General features: G+C 30.0%; 2 protein-coding genes across 3 annotated transcripts in view; both read left to right on the top strand.

The window, feature by feature from the left end:
• Positions 1-8,763: 8,763 nt before the first annotated feature.
• On the top strand, positions 8,764-9,219 carry LOC100243632 (SKP1-like protein 1B). The gene has a single exon (XM_002273589.2). The coding sequence runs from the start codon at positions 8,764-8,766 to the stop codon at positions 9,217-9,219; it is 456 nt and encodes a 151-aa protein (XP_002273625.1).
• Positions 9,220-14,627: 5,408 nt separating this feature from the next.
• The window catches only part of LOC100854779 (DNA mismatch repair protein MLH1), a 34,265-nt gene continuing 30,383 nt past the window's right edge, over positions 14,628-18,509 (top strand). Inside the window, exons 1-3 of one of the 2 annotated variants that reach the window (XM_059734697.1) lie at positions 14,628-15,029; positions 15,201-15,373; positions 15,662-15,734. In XM_059734697.1, the coding sequence (XP_059590680.1) occupies positions 14,748-15,029; positions 15,201-15,373; positions 15,662-15,734 (528 nt within the window). In that variant the 5' untranslated portion in view covers positions 14,628-14,747. The remainder of the gene's footprint in view (positions 15,030-15,200; positions 15,374-15,661; positions 15,735-18,509) is intronic. The other variant, XM_059734698.1, reaches the window with a different exon arrangement.

The raw sequence follows: 18,509 nt of genomic DNA, 5'->3' as shown, positions 1-18,509 counted from the left end.
CATCAAATGCATAAATAATTGATATCTCAATTATATTGTTTAGATTCTAAATCATTTTTAAGGATAAAGATACACAAGAATACAATATAGAGAAGTGGCAGTGGCATACACTCCATTTAAGCAATAGTAATAGTATTTCCATTTTTTGAAATAAATACATAAAACCTAGTATTGACAAGATTTAGAAAATAACTCAGCTTTTAAGTAAGCTCAGTGGTTTTTTTTTCTTGGATGAAACTTAGGCACAACAAATGAATGCAAGGGAGCAACAACAACAACAACAACAGTTGCAAATGCACCAGTTGCAATTCATGCAACACCGAACTGCTTAGCTACAGCGAAGGGATCCAAATCATCCTCCCCTTGGAGGTTCCATGAATGCTATAAATTCTGAAGGAATGATGGGCCAGTCATCAGCCAATGTATTGGCCATGAAAATGTATGAAGAGCGTATAAAACACCCTCATTCAATGGATTTAGAAACATCTCCAACTCTAATTGATGCCAACAGGATGGCCCTTCTCAAATCAGCTACTAATCATCAAAGGTAGACTTGTAACCTTATTGGTGTACCTGAGGTGAAATTGTGCTTTCCTTTTACCTAACTGAAACAGCTCAGTCATTTCTCTTGTTCTTGTTGTGGATTCAGCCAGTTGGTACAAGGTAATTCTAAGAGCATGTCTACGACCTTGCAACAAATCCAGGCACGAACTCAGCTGACCCTTGTAAATATTTGATTATCTTGTCTTCTCATAGTTTTGCTCAATATTTTATTTTAGCTTCAATTTTCTTTGTTTATTTGACCATGCATCCGTGATTTTTTTCTAGAATTTATAGGACATCAAAGGCGAAGTTAACTCGGGTGCTACTCAAAAATCTTTGCCTATGGATCCATCAATTTATGGGCCAACAATTTTGCAATCAAAATCAAGACTAGGTGGTTGAGGTAACATTGTCTCACCCTACATAAAAACTAGGAGATATTTTTATATGGACATATTTTTTGTGTTACTATGAGCAGAATAATGAGTGATGTTATTTCCTCTTTTGTAAAGACCATATGGGTCCACAATGGTGTTAATGGAATAACATAGAATAAATTGGGCACCTTCTATTTTTGGTTGAGACAAATGGCAACAACTAAAAGTTAATATAAGAGGGGGGCTAATGGCCTTGATCTAAAGCTTGAAAATCTCATATGACAGTTTCAAGATTGTTTATGGCTTTTTCTTGGGAGGTTTTCTAGTCACTTAGATGTGTTTAATGGCCTTAATATAGTCTCATAGTTGCTTTTATCTTTTAAATCTTGTCAGTACTAGTTTTTATCTATTTAATAGTCTCATAGTTGCTTTTATCTTCTAAATCTTGCTAATTTTCATATGTTCCACCCATGAACATCACTAGCTTATTATGAGCCTAACAAAGAATTAAAGATAAGGTCTCCAACTTCTGGTTATAGCAAATCAAATCTTACCTGAAAAACTTACCTTACCAATGACGAAACAAGATGAAAATTTGAAAAATATTGAATTTGAGCCAAGGATGAACCAAAGACAACAAGATGCAACGGGAGACAACAAGAAGGACGAATAAGAAGGCAAAACCTTAAAGGTAAGAAATCTAACCGAAAAGGGAAAGGAACTTAAAAGGATTCAAAACTGTAGTTGGTAACTACGATTTTGAATGATTTAAAAAAAAAAATTCAAAACCATAATTGGTGACTAGGGTTTCTTGACCTGGACTCTTACGTGGTGCAGATACACTAGATTGGGCATTATTTTGAAAATCTGTTTACTTTTTGAATTTTTTTTTTAAATATCCTATTTTGGGTCAAAACTCCTTTGGTTGCTCAAGACATATATCCTTTCACCCATCAGCTCTCACTCCCACCTACAACCATGCTTCTTTTTTTGGCTGCCCAAGACGCCTCAATACAGCCCTTCATACCAAACGTCAAAAGTCAAAACCCCCCAACTTCCTCACCGATTCCTTTGTCCTTTCTCTTTCCCTGCAATTTTCTCTCTCTGATATTCACACTTCTATTTTCGGAGCATGGGTGAAAGGCCAGTCACTTTTGAGCCACTGCTCAACGGCGAAGTCGACGCCACCAATGCTAACAGTAACCACGGTTGGCTGAATATCACCTCCACGCTACAACAAATGTGAGTTTTTTCCATGAACTAATTTGTGCCTCAAAAAGAGCATTTTATGGGCAAAAAAAAGAAAAGGAAATTTGTCCATGCCGCAAGTTTGTTTCTATAAATCCGCGAGTAATTATTTTTAAAATAAAATTTGTAACAATATATCACCTTTTTTTTTTTTTTTAGAAAACTAATTCATAGCAAAAATCTAAATTTGTAACAATATATCATTTTTTTCACACAACTAATTCATAGCAAAAATCTAAATTTTCCGTGAATTTTGTGTTCATGATAAAAGGTCATTAAGAAAAATATTTATGATTAATGAGCAAACTCCATAAAAAAAATTGTGGCAAAAGTTTATTTTCAATAAAAAAAAAAAAGTTTAATTTTTTTCTACTAGTACTAAATTGGCATCTAAAGAGCATTAATAATCATTCTGCCATTGTTGTAGCTCAATGCTAAAATCTATAATTATAAATGATATCAGTCACTAACTTGATATGAATTAGAATTAATATCAAGAAAACAAAAGATGAACTTGGTTGAAAACAATCAAAGCCTATGAATTCACACAAAGAATATTAGTAATTTAATATCAACATTACATTCTTTAACATACTAAGCTTAGTACAAGTAAGATGTCACACCCCTGCTAAACATGCGTATCCTTTGAAGAGCAGAAATGTAGATAACTTCTGCAAGCACGAAAATGACTGATTCATCTGATGAGCTTAAGGAGAAAGATGCAGGAACCTGCTGATAGGAAAGGCATAAGAGAACTGAACCAATCAGTGCCATGAGTCACCTGCAGGACAGACATACTAATACTATATTACAATAGAGTAAGGCAAGAACATAGAGACATGGAAGCATAGGAGATAAGGAAGGAGTTTAAGTCCAAAATAATCCCAGAAGAAAAAAAAAAGTGAGGATAGTGCCCCTCTCAAAATATTTTTCATGGTCCAGTTGTGATTTTAGAATTATTATGATAAAGAAGATTTTAAAAATAATTTTAAAATCATAATATTAACCAATAAAAATTGAAACTTTTAAAACCACATCTAATGATTTTTTATATTAAAAAAAACCCACATAAATGATTACATGGGTAGAAAAGTCAATGGATGATGATATGGATTCAAATACTACTTTGGCAATTATCTTCAAATATCCACTATTTTGGTTCCTTTTTTTTAAATATAGATTACTTTGGCCACAAACTGAGGAAGCATAGCAAACCTTTCTTGGGTCTTGAAGTTCCTCCATATTCCTTATAGCTCCAGGTCTAAACAATAATAATTCAAAGTTCCAAAGCTGTTGCAAAACTACTTGTCTAAATGTCATGATAATCTTCATGGAATCTTAAGATGAAGGAGGATGCTACTTCCACATTCTTTAACCGAGCGTGCCAAACACGGTATCTCTAATTTTTCTATTTTCTTAACTTCTAATGCTATATATATATATATATATAACTATAATAGTTAAAAAATAATTTTAATTTATCATGCTTTTAAGAGGAGTCAAATAAAAAATTATATATTTTTAAAAAGAAAGCATTTTTCAAAAGAAAATTTCAATATGGCATATATATTTTAAAATTATCTTTTGAATAGATATTTTATAAATTATTATTAATTTTAAAATATTTTTTCAACCATTATACATCTCTAATTATTTCTATAGACTATCATTTTTTTTATTTCACCTTATTAGGCTTAAAAAAGATGGAATATATATAGGATAAGACATGGATTTAAATTTTATGTTCAGATTAAAATATCGAAAAATATCAACAATCAAATGAATGATTTCATGTATACGTTACCTAAATTTTAATTTAAGATTTATATGAAGGCTTAAGTAATTAGGATCTATGTTTACTTCAAAAGAACAACACATCCACTTAATGATCATGCTTAAACTTAATTCAGAACAAAAGTTTTTTTGATCCCAAAGTTCAAAAAACAACTCAACTCTAAATCTAAAGCAGAAGGCCAACGTAACTACCAGCCTCTCTAGCATAGGTAAGACATTCTCCAGATTCCATTTAGCTGAAGCATGAACAGGTGCTGTTTTAATTCTGGTAGCTCGAATACCTGTAGCATAATGCTCCCTTGTGCTCCAAGAGATGGAAATATCATCCTTCAGGACATTAATAAAACTAGTAAGGTTTATGAAAAAAGTAAGTAGATGCTTGAAAAAAAAAAACTACTCCGAATCCCGCCAAACAGGATTCACTTCAAGATGTGGGATCGCAAGTGTAGCATTTAATATCTTAACAACAGCGACAACATTACAAATCTACAAACAATACAAGAAAAGATATGAACAACCAACTACAATTTTCTGAAGGAAACATGTGACATAAGAATTTAACTAACATAATCATTAATGTTTGAATCGTAGTTTTATTTTTACTAGTTAATATTATTTACAATATACATAGATATATATAAAAGAGGATCAGTTTCCAGTAGAATAATAGTTGTTAACAAATTTTTCTTCTTTTACTAGTTGTTTTTTAATATATGCTATTTCTTAATAAATTATGGTTTTTAAAGTCTTCAAACTTCCTTTTTAAGCCCTAGAGTTGTATTAAAATTTGTTAAAGCCCATTGTTGAGTTCTTTAAATTTCTTCTAAATAGTTTACATATTATTTTTATTTTCTTCCTAAATTTTTTTTTATGTCCTTCTAATACTATATTTATTATTTTTTTATTTTTGTAGAAAATTATTTGAATAAAAACAAAAATTACTTTAATAGAACTTAATATATATATATATATATATATATATATATATATATATATATATATATATTAAAAAAAAAAAAAAAAAAACCTTATCCAATATCAAACAATTATCTATAAGTTTTAAAATAATGGTTTGATTTGATTTTTATGGTTTAGAAGACAAGCAAATCTAAAACCGAACCAACCTTTTTTATTATTGAAAACTGATTTTGGTTAGTTTAGATTAATTTGTTGGTTTTTTCCATTTTTCTTACACCCTTACATACAATAATTTCCAATTATCAAGAAATTCCCATCAATATAAATTCTAATAGGTCATTTGTTTCAATAATATTTCTATTTCTTCTTTTTTTTTTTTAATATTTTCAAGTTTGTGAAAGTTCCCAAAATTTTAATTAAACTTCAATATCAAGTTAATAATAAAATAAGAATTTTTCATATGATCTGTTCTACGCTACAATTATTTATTAGGAGAATTTTCTTTTTTTTTTTTTAATATTTTCAAGTTTGTGACAGTTCCCAAAATTTTAATTAAACTTCAATATCAAGTTAATAATAAAATAAGAATTTTTCATATGATCTGTTCTACGCTACAATTATTTATTAGGAGAATTGGGCTTTAGACCCATTTGATTTTGATAATTAATAAAGAGTCCATCAAACACCCATAATTGATCACAAGGATATGAGATGGGACTAGACAAAAATACCTCATTTGACTCATTTTTGTCTTTATTCTACCACCCTTCACATGTCACTATTCTTTCTTATTTAACCATTTTTAGATTTTTCATTATTTTTTTAAACTCTTTTATAAATAATTGAAAAATCAATATTATTTTTTTATTTTTAAATTATAAATAAACAAAAATTATATTAATGATTCAAAGACTATTTTGGAAAATACTTTCTAAAAAAATATTAATTTAAATAAATAAAAATTACATTTTACATTTATTTTTATCTTTTATATTTTAGAAGTAAATAATTTAATGATTAAAATACTATTTAAAATAAATATATTCACTATTTTATTTTTTTTATATTAAAAAGTATTTTTAAAAAAAATTTACTATTATAAAATAAAAAGTTTAATTTTTTTTAATCTTCTTTCTTCCTTATTTTAATAACTTTTTGAACATGACTTTTAGTAATAAGTTATATGAAATGTTACAAATTTGTTTATTAAGAATTTATTTTAATGATTTGAATTAATTGAAAATTTATTAAAATAAGAAAAAGAAAAAGAAAGAAAGAGGATGGATGGAAAGTTTTTATTTTAAGTACTCAATTAAAATGTTTTCATATGACCTAATTTTAGAAGTGGATTATATCAATACATAATAGAGATTGAATTTTTCTTATATAAAATGGTTGAAAGGTATATTTACTTATTTTAGATAAAAACAAGTAGTTAATAATTATATAGATTATATTTGAGTTTGGTTTTAAAATATTTTTCTAGTTTTTATTTTTTATTTTTAAAAATAATTTTTATTTTCTATATTGTCTCTTTTTGAAAATATTTTTAATTAAAAAATGAAAAGTATTTTTTAAAATGAAAATTGAAAACCTTGTTTAATACTATTTTTTTTATATGAAAATAAAAAAATAATAAATTTTATTTATTCATTTATTGCATCATTGTACAATTGTATTACACTAACTGTACAAGGGAAATGTACTAAGTGTACAAAGGTGTACAAGGCTACCATTTGTGAAATATTATAATCGATTATGAGTCATTCCTTTATTTTTTTTATCACTCATGAATTGTACACATATGTCATGCACTTTATTTAATTCCTGCATGGAAATTCCAATATTTTTCCTAATAATAATATTTGGAGAAAAAATTTTTTGACCTTAAATCATCTACCATCTTCTCAACTAAATCATTGGAAATATAGTTAAACACTCTTATGTGGATACTTAACTTAGGAGGGATATAAAATTTGTGTCATTGTACAAGGGTATTACACTAACGAGAAATGTACTAATTGTACAAAAGTGTACAAGATTACCCTTTGTGAATTAATTTAATCAATTCTAAACCACTTTTTTATTTTCCTTGTCACCCAAGGATTGTATACCTATGTCATGCATTTTATTTAACTCTCACATGAAAATTCTAATATTTTCCCTAATAATGATATTTGGGAAAAAAAAAAAGTTGATCCTAAGTCATCCATCATTTTCTTAACCAAACCATTGAAAATATTATTAATACACCTACATGAACATATAACTTATGAAAAATATGAAATTTGTGTCATTGTACAAGGGTATTACACTAACTGTATAAGGAAAATGTGCTAAGTGTACAAGGGTGTACAAGGCTCCTAATAGGTTTTATACAATTTTTAAATAACTTGAATTTGACATTAAGACGATTATTGATAGTTTTTTTTTCTTCTTTTACCAAACTATGTTATTAAGACATTCCCTACAAAAATTAACACATAGGAAATAAAATTAAAATAAATTATGTTAGAATTGTTCATTATAAGTAAACTAAATGAAATATATATTTTTACTATTTTGTCTTTATAAACATAATTTCATTGTTATCAATAGAGATTAAAAAAATCATATTTAAATGGAATTATAAATAAATAAAAATTATTTTTATAATATTTTTATTTTTTTAAATCATTAATTTAAATTATGAAATTAGTTTTAAAATTAAAAATATTTGTTGTAATTATAGTTTTGAAGATTTCATGATTTTTATCATATTACTTTGAAAAAATTGCTTTAATAAGAAAGTATTTATTTAATGGTTTTAAATATTTAAATCTTTATTAAAAAATATTTAGGATTAGTGTGGAGAGCAATTAGGTAATTTTGGAATTGATAAATTTTGAATATTTTTGAAGACTTTAATTCGGCCAATTACCCTATTTACACTTTCAAAATTATTGGAAGGTTGGTAAATTAGTCTTAAAAATATTGTCTTCTTGATTAATATTATATATATGCATGTGAGTGTTTACATAATTTTTGAAAAAATAATAAACACCATGTGTCTAATTTGCAAGTTAGAAAAAAAAAAATTAATAATATTTTATGAGGTATTTAAAAAGTATTTATTATATGTTCTATAAATTTTAAAAAAATATAATATTTGATGATATCTAATTTACAAGTTGGAGTAAACAAATAATACAAATATTTTATGAGGTGTTTAAAAATTATTTAATATATATGAGAAATAATATAAGTTTAAAATAAAGAATGATATTTACTATATATTATGTAAGTTTTCAATATATTTACAAAATATTTATTATATATTATGTAAGTTTGAAAAAAAATAATAATATTTGATGAGGTATTTAAAAGTTATTCACTTCAAAAATATATTTGATAATAATAATTTTTAACCATCTTTCATATTTGAGAAAGAAAAATAATTCAAGTTAGATGAGAGAAGGGTAAAAGAGTCAAATAGAGAATGAGAAAGGTGAGGTGAGTGGTTACTTTTTTCATTTAATAGTAAAGGGCGTTTTAGGGATTTTTTAAAGACAATATCCTTACTCTCAATTTCCACTCTTTCATTGGGTGTTGGCTTAAATATGAAACTTATATGGACCATACATTAATTTTTGGGCCTAGCTGGGCCAAAAACACAATTTTCCCATATTTATTCCATACATACCACGTACTCCATCCTCATCTAGAGTTCCTTTCCGTCAAATCCGAAATAAGAAAAATGCTACATCAATTGAAATTCTTCTTCATCGTGACCCGTTAAATTCAAGATCCTTGCTTCGGAAGCTTCATCGATCAATTCATCAAAAAAAAAAAAAAAACAAAAAAGTTCCAAGAAGGAACACGACACGGCAAGAGGATTTCATCAATGGCTTTCACCAAGAAGGTGACACTCAGGAGCTCAGATGGCGAACTCTTTATAATCGACCGTGCTGTTGCTCTCCAGTCCAGAACCATCCAGTACGTTCTAGAAGACACCAATCCAGTCGACGCTTTCATTCCAGTACCTGCGGTCGATGCGAGAACACTCTCGAAGGTACTCGAGTATTGTAAGAAACACTTGATTGATCTCAACACCGATTTTGACTACAGTGAGTGGGATAAAGATTTTGTGGACGTGGAAGTACGGATGCTTTATGATTTAATCATGGCAGCTGACTATCTTAATATTCCACCTTTGATCGATCTAATTTGTGACAAGATTGCATCCTTGTTCAAAGGACAGACACCGGAGAAGATCCGTGAGATTTTTAACATTGAGAATGATTTTAGCAAAGAGGAAGAGGAAGACTTTAAGAAGAAGAGTGGATGGGCTTTCAAATGATGGCTTCATATTCGATTCTGGTTTTTGCATGCAGCTTTTTTCAACTTTCACGATGAAAGATTGAATATTTGAGAGTGTATGCGGTCTTTTGGGGTCTTTAATCTATGATTTAGATTTTTGGGTGAATTGATTATATTAAAAAAAGTTTCTGAAGAAAGTTCAGTTTCCTAGGGTTTGACAGGGTTTAATTTTTCTAATGGAAAGTTTGAGGGGATGAGTTTAGGGTTTAGGGTTTTTCATCCGATTTTTTTTCTTGTAGTTAGAGAAAACTCTACTGTAATTTTGATTGCCAAAGCATAAAACAATAAATCGCCCTTTTCTATTCTATACTATCTATAATAAAGTATTTGTCAATTTTTTTTTCTTATCATCTCAGTTATATGTTTCTCTCATTCTATTATTATTTTATTTAATTAATTCAAATAATATTTCTCTTTTAGAAATTTATAATAATTTATTTTTTAAAAATAATAATATTTTATAACAAGAAATTATCATAATTTATTTTAAAATAATAATAATATTTTATAACTAATCTATTTTTATATTTTTAGACTTTTTTTTCTTCTAAAATTAGTTTGATATCCACTTACCCACTTAACTTTTATTTTCTTGTTATCCTATTAATATTCGCTTTATCCATTAATTCATTCAATAAAAAAATAGATTTAGGTAATGTTTCTCCATTTCCTAAAAAAAAAAAATTAATCTAAAAACATGATAATAACATAGTTTACATATTAATTTATTTAATAAAAATTATGTAGATAATATTATCCTTTATGTGAATAAAAGTAAAGGTTAAATTATATTTTCAAATTTTATTGATAAAAAATGATATATTTATTGCCAAATAAAATTTCTTGATAAAAAAAAAGTTAAAATTTAATTTTCATTATAATTTCTTAAAAAGAGGAATATTGATATTTTAAAAGGCTTTCTAATTCTTTGAAAATAAGTCATATATATTTTCATTATGATTAATTTATTAAATAAAAAAACCACAAAAGACTTTTTAATTCTTTGAAAATAGTGAATATGTTTATTCTTCTAGTTAATTTATTCAATAAAAAAAATTTCAATAAAAAGTAAGGCCTTTTGGGTTCATCCAAATACATATCAATAAAAAGTTATTCATTCTGATTAATTTATTATATTTATTCTTGTGGTTAATTTATCCAATAAAGAAAATCCTTCAATAAAAGGTGATGCCTTTTGAGTTCATCCCGACACTTGTCTAAAATTTTCAATTAAACATCAATAAAAATATTCATTTTGATTCATTTATTCAATAAAAAAAAAAAATCCATTTAGTAAAAGGTGATGTCTTTTCAATCCATCTCATCTTTTCAATTGACAACCAAGCCCTTTCAATTTGATCTAAATGTTTAAATGTTTGCAGTTAACATACCTGTGTTCAGCCATGCACACATATATCCAGCCACTACTCTCATGAATTTAAGAGAATTTTCGGCCACAAAATTACCTTATAAGAAGCCACTAATTGATGATTACTGATGACGCATGCTGAATATTGATTCTAAAATGCAGAGAACTCCGACCAAAGCAATGCAACTCATGCTCTAATGGTGAGACATCGGGTTGATCCGAGAAAAGGTGCACTGCTGATGAATTCCTCCAGAAATAGACAGGTGATGACTTCCAGTGGCCATCCTTCCTGAAAAAAATCTTCTGGTTTCTTCTTTTCTCTTTTTTTACCTTTTCATTCTTCCTCTCTTCCCTACTCAAAATAAAAAGCACAACCCATTCCTTTTTCCCCAAAGATCAAAAGACTTTTTTTTTCTTTTTTTTTTTCTGTTCTAGAGACCATGTCCCAAGCCTTTCTTTCTTCTCTCTTTCCCTCTTTCTCTCTTAAAAATCAGAAGCCTCTTCAGAATCCTTCCTCCTGAAGGCTTTTCTCTATCCATTGGGAAACCACAACCCATTCCTTTTTCCCCATGCATCATTTTCTTCCAAAGCTCTTTAAATCTTCTTGAAGTCCCCAGCATGGCTTTTATTTTTATAATGTGCTTTTCATTGCTCCTTCAATTTTCCATGCAGCACTTTCCTCCCATTGGGCTGCCCCTGCAATTTAACAGCTTCTGGTGGGGCTTGGAAAGTTGGAGAGAAGCTGATCCAATGCACTTAAAATGATGCATCAAAGGGAGCCATGCATGGTAAGGTTGCATGCACGTGCATAGGCTTGATGTTTGACATGATGTATGTTGTGATGCCTCTGATCAATCAGTCATGTCATTAGTGTCTCTAATAGATTTCATTTCACAAAAAAAAAAAATATATATATATATATTTCTTTTCTTCAAGAATCATTTTTTTTAATAAATAAACAAATAAATAAAATAAAATAATTTAAAAAGTAAATACAAAAATAAACAAATAAATAACTAGATATAAGTATACAACATGTATTTATAAAGAAAACATGCAAGCTACGTAGCCCATGTAAGCCATGCAAACAATGTAAACCATGCAAAATCTTAAGGATGTTGGGATAAGCCTAAGCAGACTAAGTAAAACTAAGCATATTGTCATAAAAGTACACCTAATATCCAAAGTGGCTTAAAGAGGTAAGATATATGAGTAGCAATGGGCCACAAGGAGCTATTGTGGAGTATTGAAAGAATACTTAATCAGGGCATGTGGCAAAGGGACAAAATGGAGGGTCTACACATATATCCCTATGGATTAGGTCAATGTTGATGGAGGTTGGTGGCAACATATATTTTCAATAGAGGTACCATGATATGTCATGGTTTTGAGAGAATATTGCATCCCTTTGGGTGATCCAAAGGACATATGATCTATAAGGTTATGACCATTTCATTTCACTTAGTGAAAATTGACATATGATTCATAGAGTTAGAATACGTCAATTGATCACAAAATAGATAGGATCTATAACTTAAGAATTGGAAAGGTAATCAAGATAAATGATAATACTACCTTATTAGATTACAAACACCAATTCATATGAAGTTTGCATGTAGTGGATAGTATGTCATGGACTCAAGTTTCCTTTCGTTGTTATTTTTGTACAATATTAGAGTGCAGTTAATTCTCTATGGTGGGATTTGAATCAACTTCAAAATTAGATTTTGATGGAGTTAATACTCATATGGGTCTTAGTGATCTCATTTGAACTCATATCCCTTAACAACATAGTTTATGAGGGTTGGATAAACTCTAGGTTCACTTATGTGTATAGGGGCATTTTGATAATTACAGAAGGTCACATGGTGGTTAATGAACATTATATTTGGATTCGGTTAATTGATTAATTAGATAACACTGTTGGGTTAATTAATCAATCAATTATGACCCTTTTGCATTAAATTAAGTGACTTAAGCCCATGTGGGTTTAAATTACTTAAGCTCAATAGGGAACCTTATAAATACTCCCTTAAGGGTCAGAATTTCTAATTAATCGTCTTCCACCATCAAACAGTAAAAAGAGCTTTAGCCTCCACCTTCCCAAACATCCCATTGTTTCGAGTGCCAAAGTTCAAGTTTGAGTAATTTAATGGAAGATCATGGGTTTATGAAACTTCTGATTATTTTGTATTTGATTTTCCGAATAGATTTGATATGAGAATATCCAAATCAAAGGTAAAGTTTTTATAAAGTTTTTTTTTAGATTTGTTAAAAAAATATTTTTTTGCTTCTGTTGAATAGGATCTAGAAGCCTTAGGGAATTTAATGCGCATAACTTGAGCTTGGGATAGAGAACAGAGAGATCCAGGAATCCCTACTATAAGGACTAGGAAAAAAAGACTCTTGTTCTACAAATGTAACATCCATAGAAGTGAAAATTTTCTTGTGGCTAAGTGATAACATTTTTACTCTTTTTTTTATTTATTTATTGATGAATACCTTACAAAAGCACAATTATGAGCACATTAATCAAGTTTGTTATTGTATCAAGTAGGGATATGAACAAAGGATCCATGACCAAACAGTACTTTAGGAGGTAGTTTGCAAAATCCATGAAATTTGAGGAAAAATTAAGAGAAAACAACCATTAGGGGTCTATTTGGTATCTGTTTTTGAAAAGATTTTTTTGTTCTCTAAAATAAAAACTAGAAAAACATGTTTGGTGACCATAAAATAGAAAACAATTTTTTGTTCTTAAAAGTATAATATGTGGTGCTTTTAAATAACATCATTTAGTTATTTTCACTTGTTTTTTTAAAGGTTATTTTAAAAATAATTATATAAATATAGAAAATGATTAAAAATAAAGTACTATGTATAAAAATTATTTTTAAAATATATTTGAAAATATAGAAAATAAGTTAAAACCATTCCAGGTTCCTAAACAAACATTGTTCTATAAAACATTAGAGAACAATTTTCAAAAACCATTCTTAAAAACTATTTTTCAAAATTATTTTTGAAGATAGTTATTAAACAGGGCCTCAACTTTTATAATCCAAGACCCAAAGAGAAGTTGATTTTTTAAGTGGGCAATAGTCAAAACTGCCTCTTCCCAGTATGACTTAGGAATATTTTTCTTAAACAATAAGGCTCGAGGCACTTCTAACAAGTGTTGATTTTTTCATTCATAATGTCATTTTATTGTAGGGTATTTTGTGCAAGAGGATTGGAGAATTTGACCAAAGTATTATCTCTCATTATCAAACTTAATAGTTTTAATTTGAACCCAAAATTCATTGCTAACATTTTGTGAAAAATAGGAAACACACTGCTTATATCAAATTTAGTTTTTAAAAGGAAAAACTAAGTCACTCTAGAACAATCATTAATAAAGAACACAAACCAAGATGGTCACCAAATATTAATATGAATTAAGGCAAAAGGGGTACAAGACTGTTTATTACTTAAAGGAAAGGACACACAATGGTGTTTGATCAATTCACAAGTCATACAATAAAGGGGGTTAACATCCAAATGTGTAAATAATAAAAGAAACATTTTCTTCAATAAAGAAAAAAATGGATGCCCTAATGATGAAGTCAAATTTGGTCTTTATTAAATAAAGATGCTACTAAAAGATGGGAAAGAGATCGTCGATCAACATTGCCACTACTAGTTTCAAGGAAGTAGAGCACCTCTCCTTCCTAGTATGTCCAATTATTCTTTCGGTAATCCAATTTGAAAAAACATAATTGGATGAAAAAAATATATTAGAGTAAAATTCAAGTCTTTGGTTATTTGATGAATAGGCAATAGGTTGAATGAAAATTTAGAAACATATAATACAAATTTGAGTGTGAGGGAGGGTGTGAGATCAATGGCTTCATGTTCAACAATGGCTGTAAGTGTGCCATCAACAACCTTAATTTCTTATAATTTAATTTTAAAATTTATAATGTAATATTAAAATAAAACAAGGGTAAGCTAAACTCAGCCCTGTCTTAGGCCCAAAGACCGAACGTTCGAGCTTGGGCCCGTCGGAGCTCCAAATTACAACCTTGGCCCATATTTTCGGTCCTTGTACATCCTCCTCTCAATCCTTCGAAACAGAGCAAAACTAAAGAGCATACGCAATGGAAGTGGAAAGAGAGCCTAGTGAGGAGCCTCCTCCAACAATGATGGAAGAGGTAGAAGCAGAAGCCATTCCCGTAGCAAAGGAGCCTCCAAGGATCCACCGTCTAGACCAGTCGGTCGTCAACCGCATCGCCGCCGGAGAGGTCATCCAGCGGCCGGTCTCCGCCGTGAAGGAGCTCGTCGAGAACAGCCTCGACGCCCACTCCACGTCCATAAATGTCGTCGTAAAAGACGGCGGCCTCAAGCTCATTCAAGTCTCCGACGACGGCCACGGCATCAGAGTCTGTTCTCTCGGCTATCTTCATTTCTCACCTCAATGAATGTTTTTTTTTTCCTAATCATAAGAACTTTGCGAACTAATTCAATAGGAGCTTTGTGAGTGAAGAGATCTGTGTATTGCATTTTGGAATTCAAGATAAAAGAATGATGTTTTCATTTTTGTTTGTTATTAGTACGAGGACTTGCCCATACTCTGCGAGAGGCACACTACATCGAAGTTGTCAGAATTTGAAGATTTACAGTCGATAAAGTCGATGGGGTTCAGAGGAGAGGCGCTGGCGAGCATGACCTATGTGGGTCATGTTACAGTCACCACCATTACTGCGGGTCAGTTGCATGGTTACAGGTGTGTGCACACCAAATGTTTGGTTAAGTTCTGTTGTGTCTATTGATTTATATGGGGTCTTGTTGGCAGTGTTTCTCTTTTATTTTTCCATTGGATTTCGAAAGAAAGGGGCATGTGAATTTTGGGTTATTTCATTTTGGAAAACAAAATTGCTAGTTGAGTGACTTTGTATCATCCATCTGAGGTAATCAGTGGTAATAGAACGCGATCAGAAGTTAGAATGAGTAGCAATGGGAAAGCTTACCCATTTATTCTTTTGAGTTTTGACTAGATGAATTTATCATCTAGGGTATCTTATCGAGATGGTGTCATGGAGCATGAACCAAAGGCTTGTGCTGCTGTAAAGGGAACTCAGATAATGGTATGTGCTGGAAATTTCAATTGACTTTGGCTAATTTTTTCATTTAATGTGATAAAGGCATTATTTAGGAATTGTTTGGGTTTGGGTAATTTGGAATTTAGGAGTTACTTGGGAAAATTATTGATAACATAGAACATCAGTCACTCCCAATTTAATTCTAAGAAAGAACATGAAAATTGAGAGATGAAAAGTTTAACTTTTAAGGAGAGAAAATGTAAGAAAAAGAGTACTTTAGTTTTCATCATTTGTCATTGATTGAATATGTATTAAGTGCAAGAGTTTAAAGATAAATAATTGTGTTATTTGTCCTAATGCGTATGACATGTGGATTGTCAAGTCACTTCTATTTGACATCTAGGACAAATATCTTTTGAGATAATTATTTCATCCATTTTGTGACAAGTGGTACCTTCAGCCGCTAAATTATTTCATTTTTGCCATGAGAATCAGGGCAGGGATGGACTATGGAATAAAAGCACAAGGGCACACTTCAGTTATATGACATCCATTCAACACAAGTCACACAACCATTTTGTGATTGAGTACTTGGACAAGAAATTTGAAGTTTACCAGATTAAAACAGTATTTAAGAATTTGGTGCATGAACTTTGGTTATTGCATTAAATTCAGTATGAATCAGGGTTTGGAAATTTTTGAAAGTAAAGAAAAAGTCACAGATTTTCTTAAGTAGATAAAGCTAAATATAATGAATGAATGTAATTGTCAATGAAAATAAATAATATTACAATTTGAAATAGATTTAATGGGTTAAGGTCCCATAAATCAATATGCACACTGATAAATAGAGAAGTACACCTTTTGTTGATAGAAAAATGGTAGTCTATGGTTTGTGCCAAACTGGCATTTGAGACTTAAGTCATTTGGATCCAACTCAAACATTTGAATAGGACTACTACTTTTAAGTGTGTGTAGAACACGATTTGAAGAATGACCAAGCTGTTGATGCCATAGAGAAGAAGATGCTTGGATTGAAGAAAACATTCAAGAAATGAAAGCAGTAATGGGTTGATTTAATATTGCAAAGCCATTGCGTCTACTCACAGTTCCCAACCTTTTTCCCATTGTCTGTTCTTTTATTACAAAACTGCATGAAAAATCTTAGAAGATGTTATTACTGTCAAGTGAAAATTGACTCCTGGAGATTGGAGTAGTGGAAGATGGAACCAGTATGTGAAACAGATTTTAATGTTCTGTCTCCAAGAATTACATGACCATTTCTATCATGATAAACTGTTACCTGGATTATTTGTTCATGTGAGCTAAAGCATCAGTATCATGATACCACTTAGGATCATGAAATTTTTTAATGATCAAAGTAGTTAAGGCTTGATTATCACTTTCTATTTGGTAATGCTTAAAATGGTTTCTGTATTCAAGATCACTGTGACCATGACATATCTAACATAGAAATTGTTAGCATTGATTTGAAGAACTAATATTGGAGTAGGAATATTATGAATTTGGTGACTTGGTGCTGTTGTTGGAACTGTGATAGTTGTTTATAGAAATTGAATGATGGTTATAAATATTTTTGCGAGGTTGAGAAAATAGTGGACAACCTCTGCCTCATTCTCACCACATTGAGAATAACTCCATGAAAAGGATTAAAATTTTGATAAATACTCCTTGCCTAGGCCATTTGCCATAATTTCATGTAAACTGTGTAAAGGTAGTTGGGCATGAATGGAAGCAACAAATGTATGATGTTTATGAGCAACTACATTTTAAAACTGAAGGAACTTGCCTTGTTCGTTTGGAATGGAGTACCTAATTGAGTGTGAAGTGTCACAAATAGGCTTATCTTTGTGGATATAATCTACTATAGAGTAGGAACATGATTTTGTGCATTTTTGAAGATCTTTGTAAAGTTGTGTTGGGTTCTTGGTGAACAGATTTCATTTGTCATGTACTAAATAATGTATACAAGTCCTAGACCACAACTGCCATGACTTTCTTAGGGAGTGAAGGTCATGATCTTCTTAAGCATTAAAATCAAGTTTGGTTCAAGTGGTGTCATCCTCCTTTTTTCTTTTTTTTTTTGGAGACAGAAACAAAATATCTTCATTCATTAAATGATGAATACAAGAAGGACAAACAATTCTTTGAAGATGTTCAAAAGTTGGTCGGGAAATAACTAAGAATACAATGCCACACCAAAACCAGATCCTCCTCACAAGGGGTAAAACCCATGTGCATTGGATAGAAGAACAATATACACTCGGGGGAAGAAAATCTCTTACAAAAGAGGCCAAGTGCGTTGCTTCTTGTTTGGCTAACTAGCTAGTGACTTGATTAGCTAAACGAGCAACCCAAGAAAAGCAGCAACTACAATCACTAGCAATATTTATGATTTTTCGCATCCAGTTATCAAACTCCCATGAACCTCTCTAGTCTCTCCCTAATGGACACCTAAGATATTACAATAGTAGAATCTCCCTCCACAGATAGATTGGATAGATATAAAGCTTTGGCCTGCTGCAAACCCTTCAATACTGCTAATATCTCTGCTTTAATAGCCAACCCCACTTCTAGATGCTTAGAGTAAGCTCTCAAAACTGTACTTGTATGATCTCTAGTCACTTCTACTATACCCAATTGTCTAGGATTACCCATGAAACATCTGTCAAAGTTTAACTTTACCGAACTCACTGGAGGGGGCAACCAATCCATTATTACTTTCCTCTTCGACCTGTTTAAGCAGCAAGCACTCTTCCAGTTTAGCAATAAGAGATATTAAAGGTATATCTGCAAAAG

Source organism: Vitis vinifera, chromosome 18 (assembly GCF_030704535.1).
Source record: "Vitis vinifera cultivar Pinot Noir 40024 chromosome 18, ASM3070453v1".
Classification (NCBI taxonomy): Eukaryota; Viridiplantae; Streptophyta; class Magnoliopsida; order Vitales; family Vitaceae; genus Vitis; species Vitis vinifera.
Note: the sequence above shows the minus strand (reverse complement) of the source record. Positions and strands in the feature narration are given on the sequence as shown.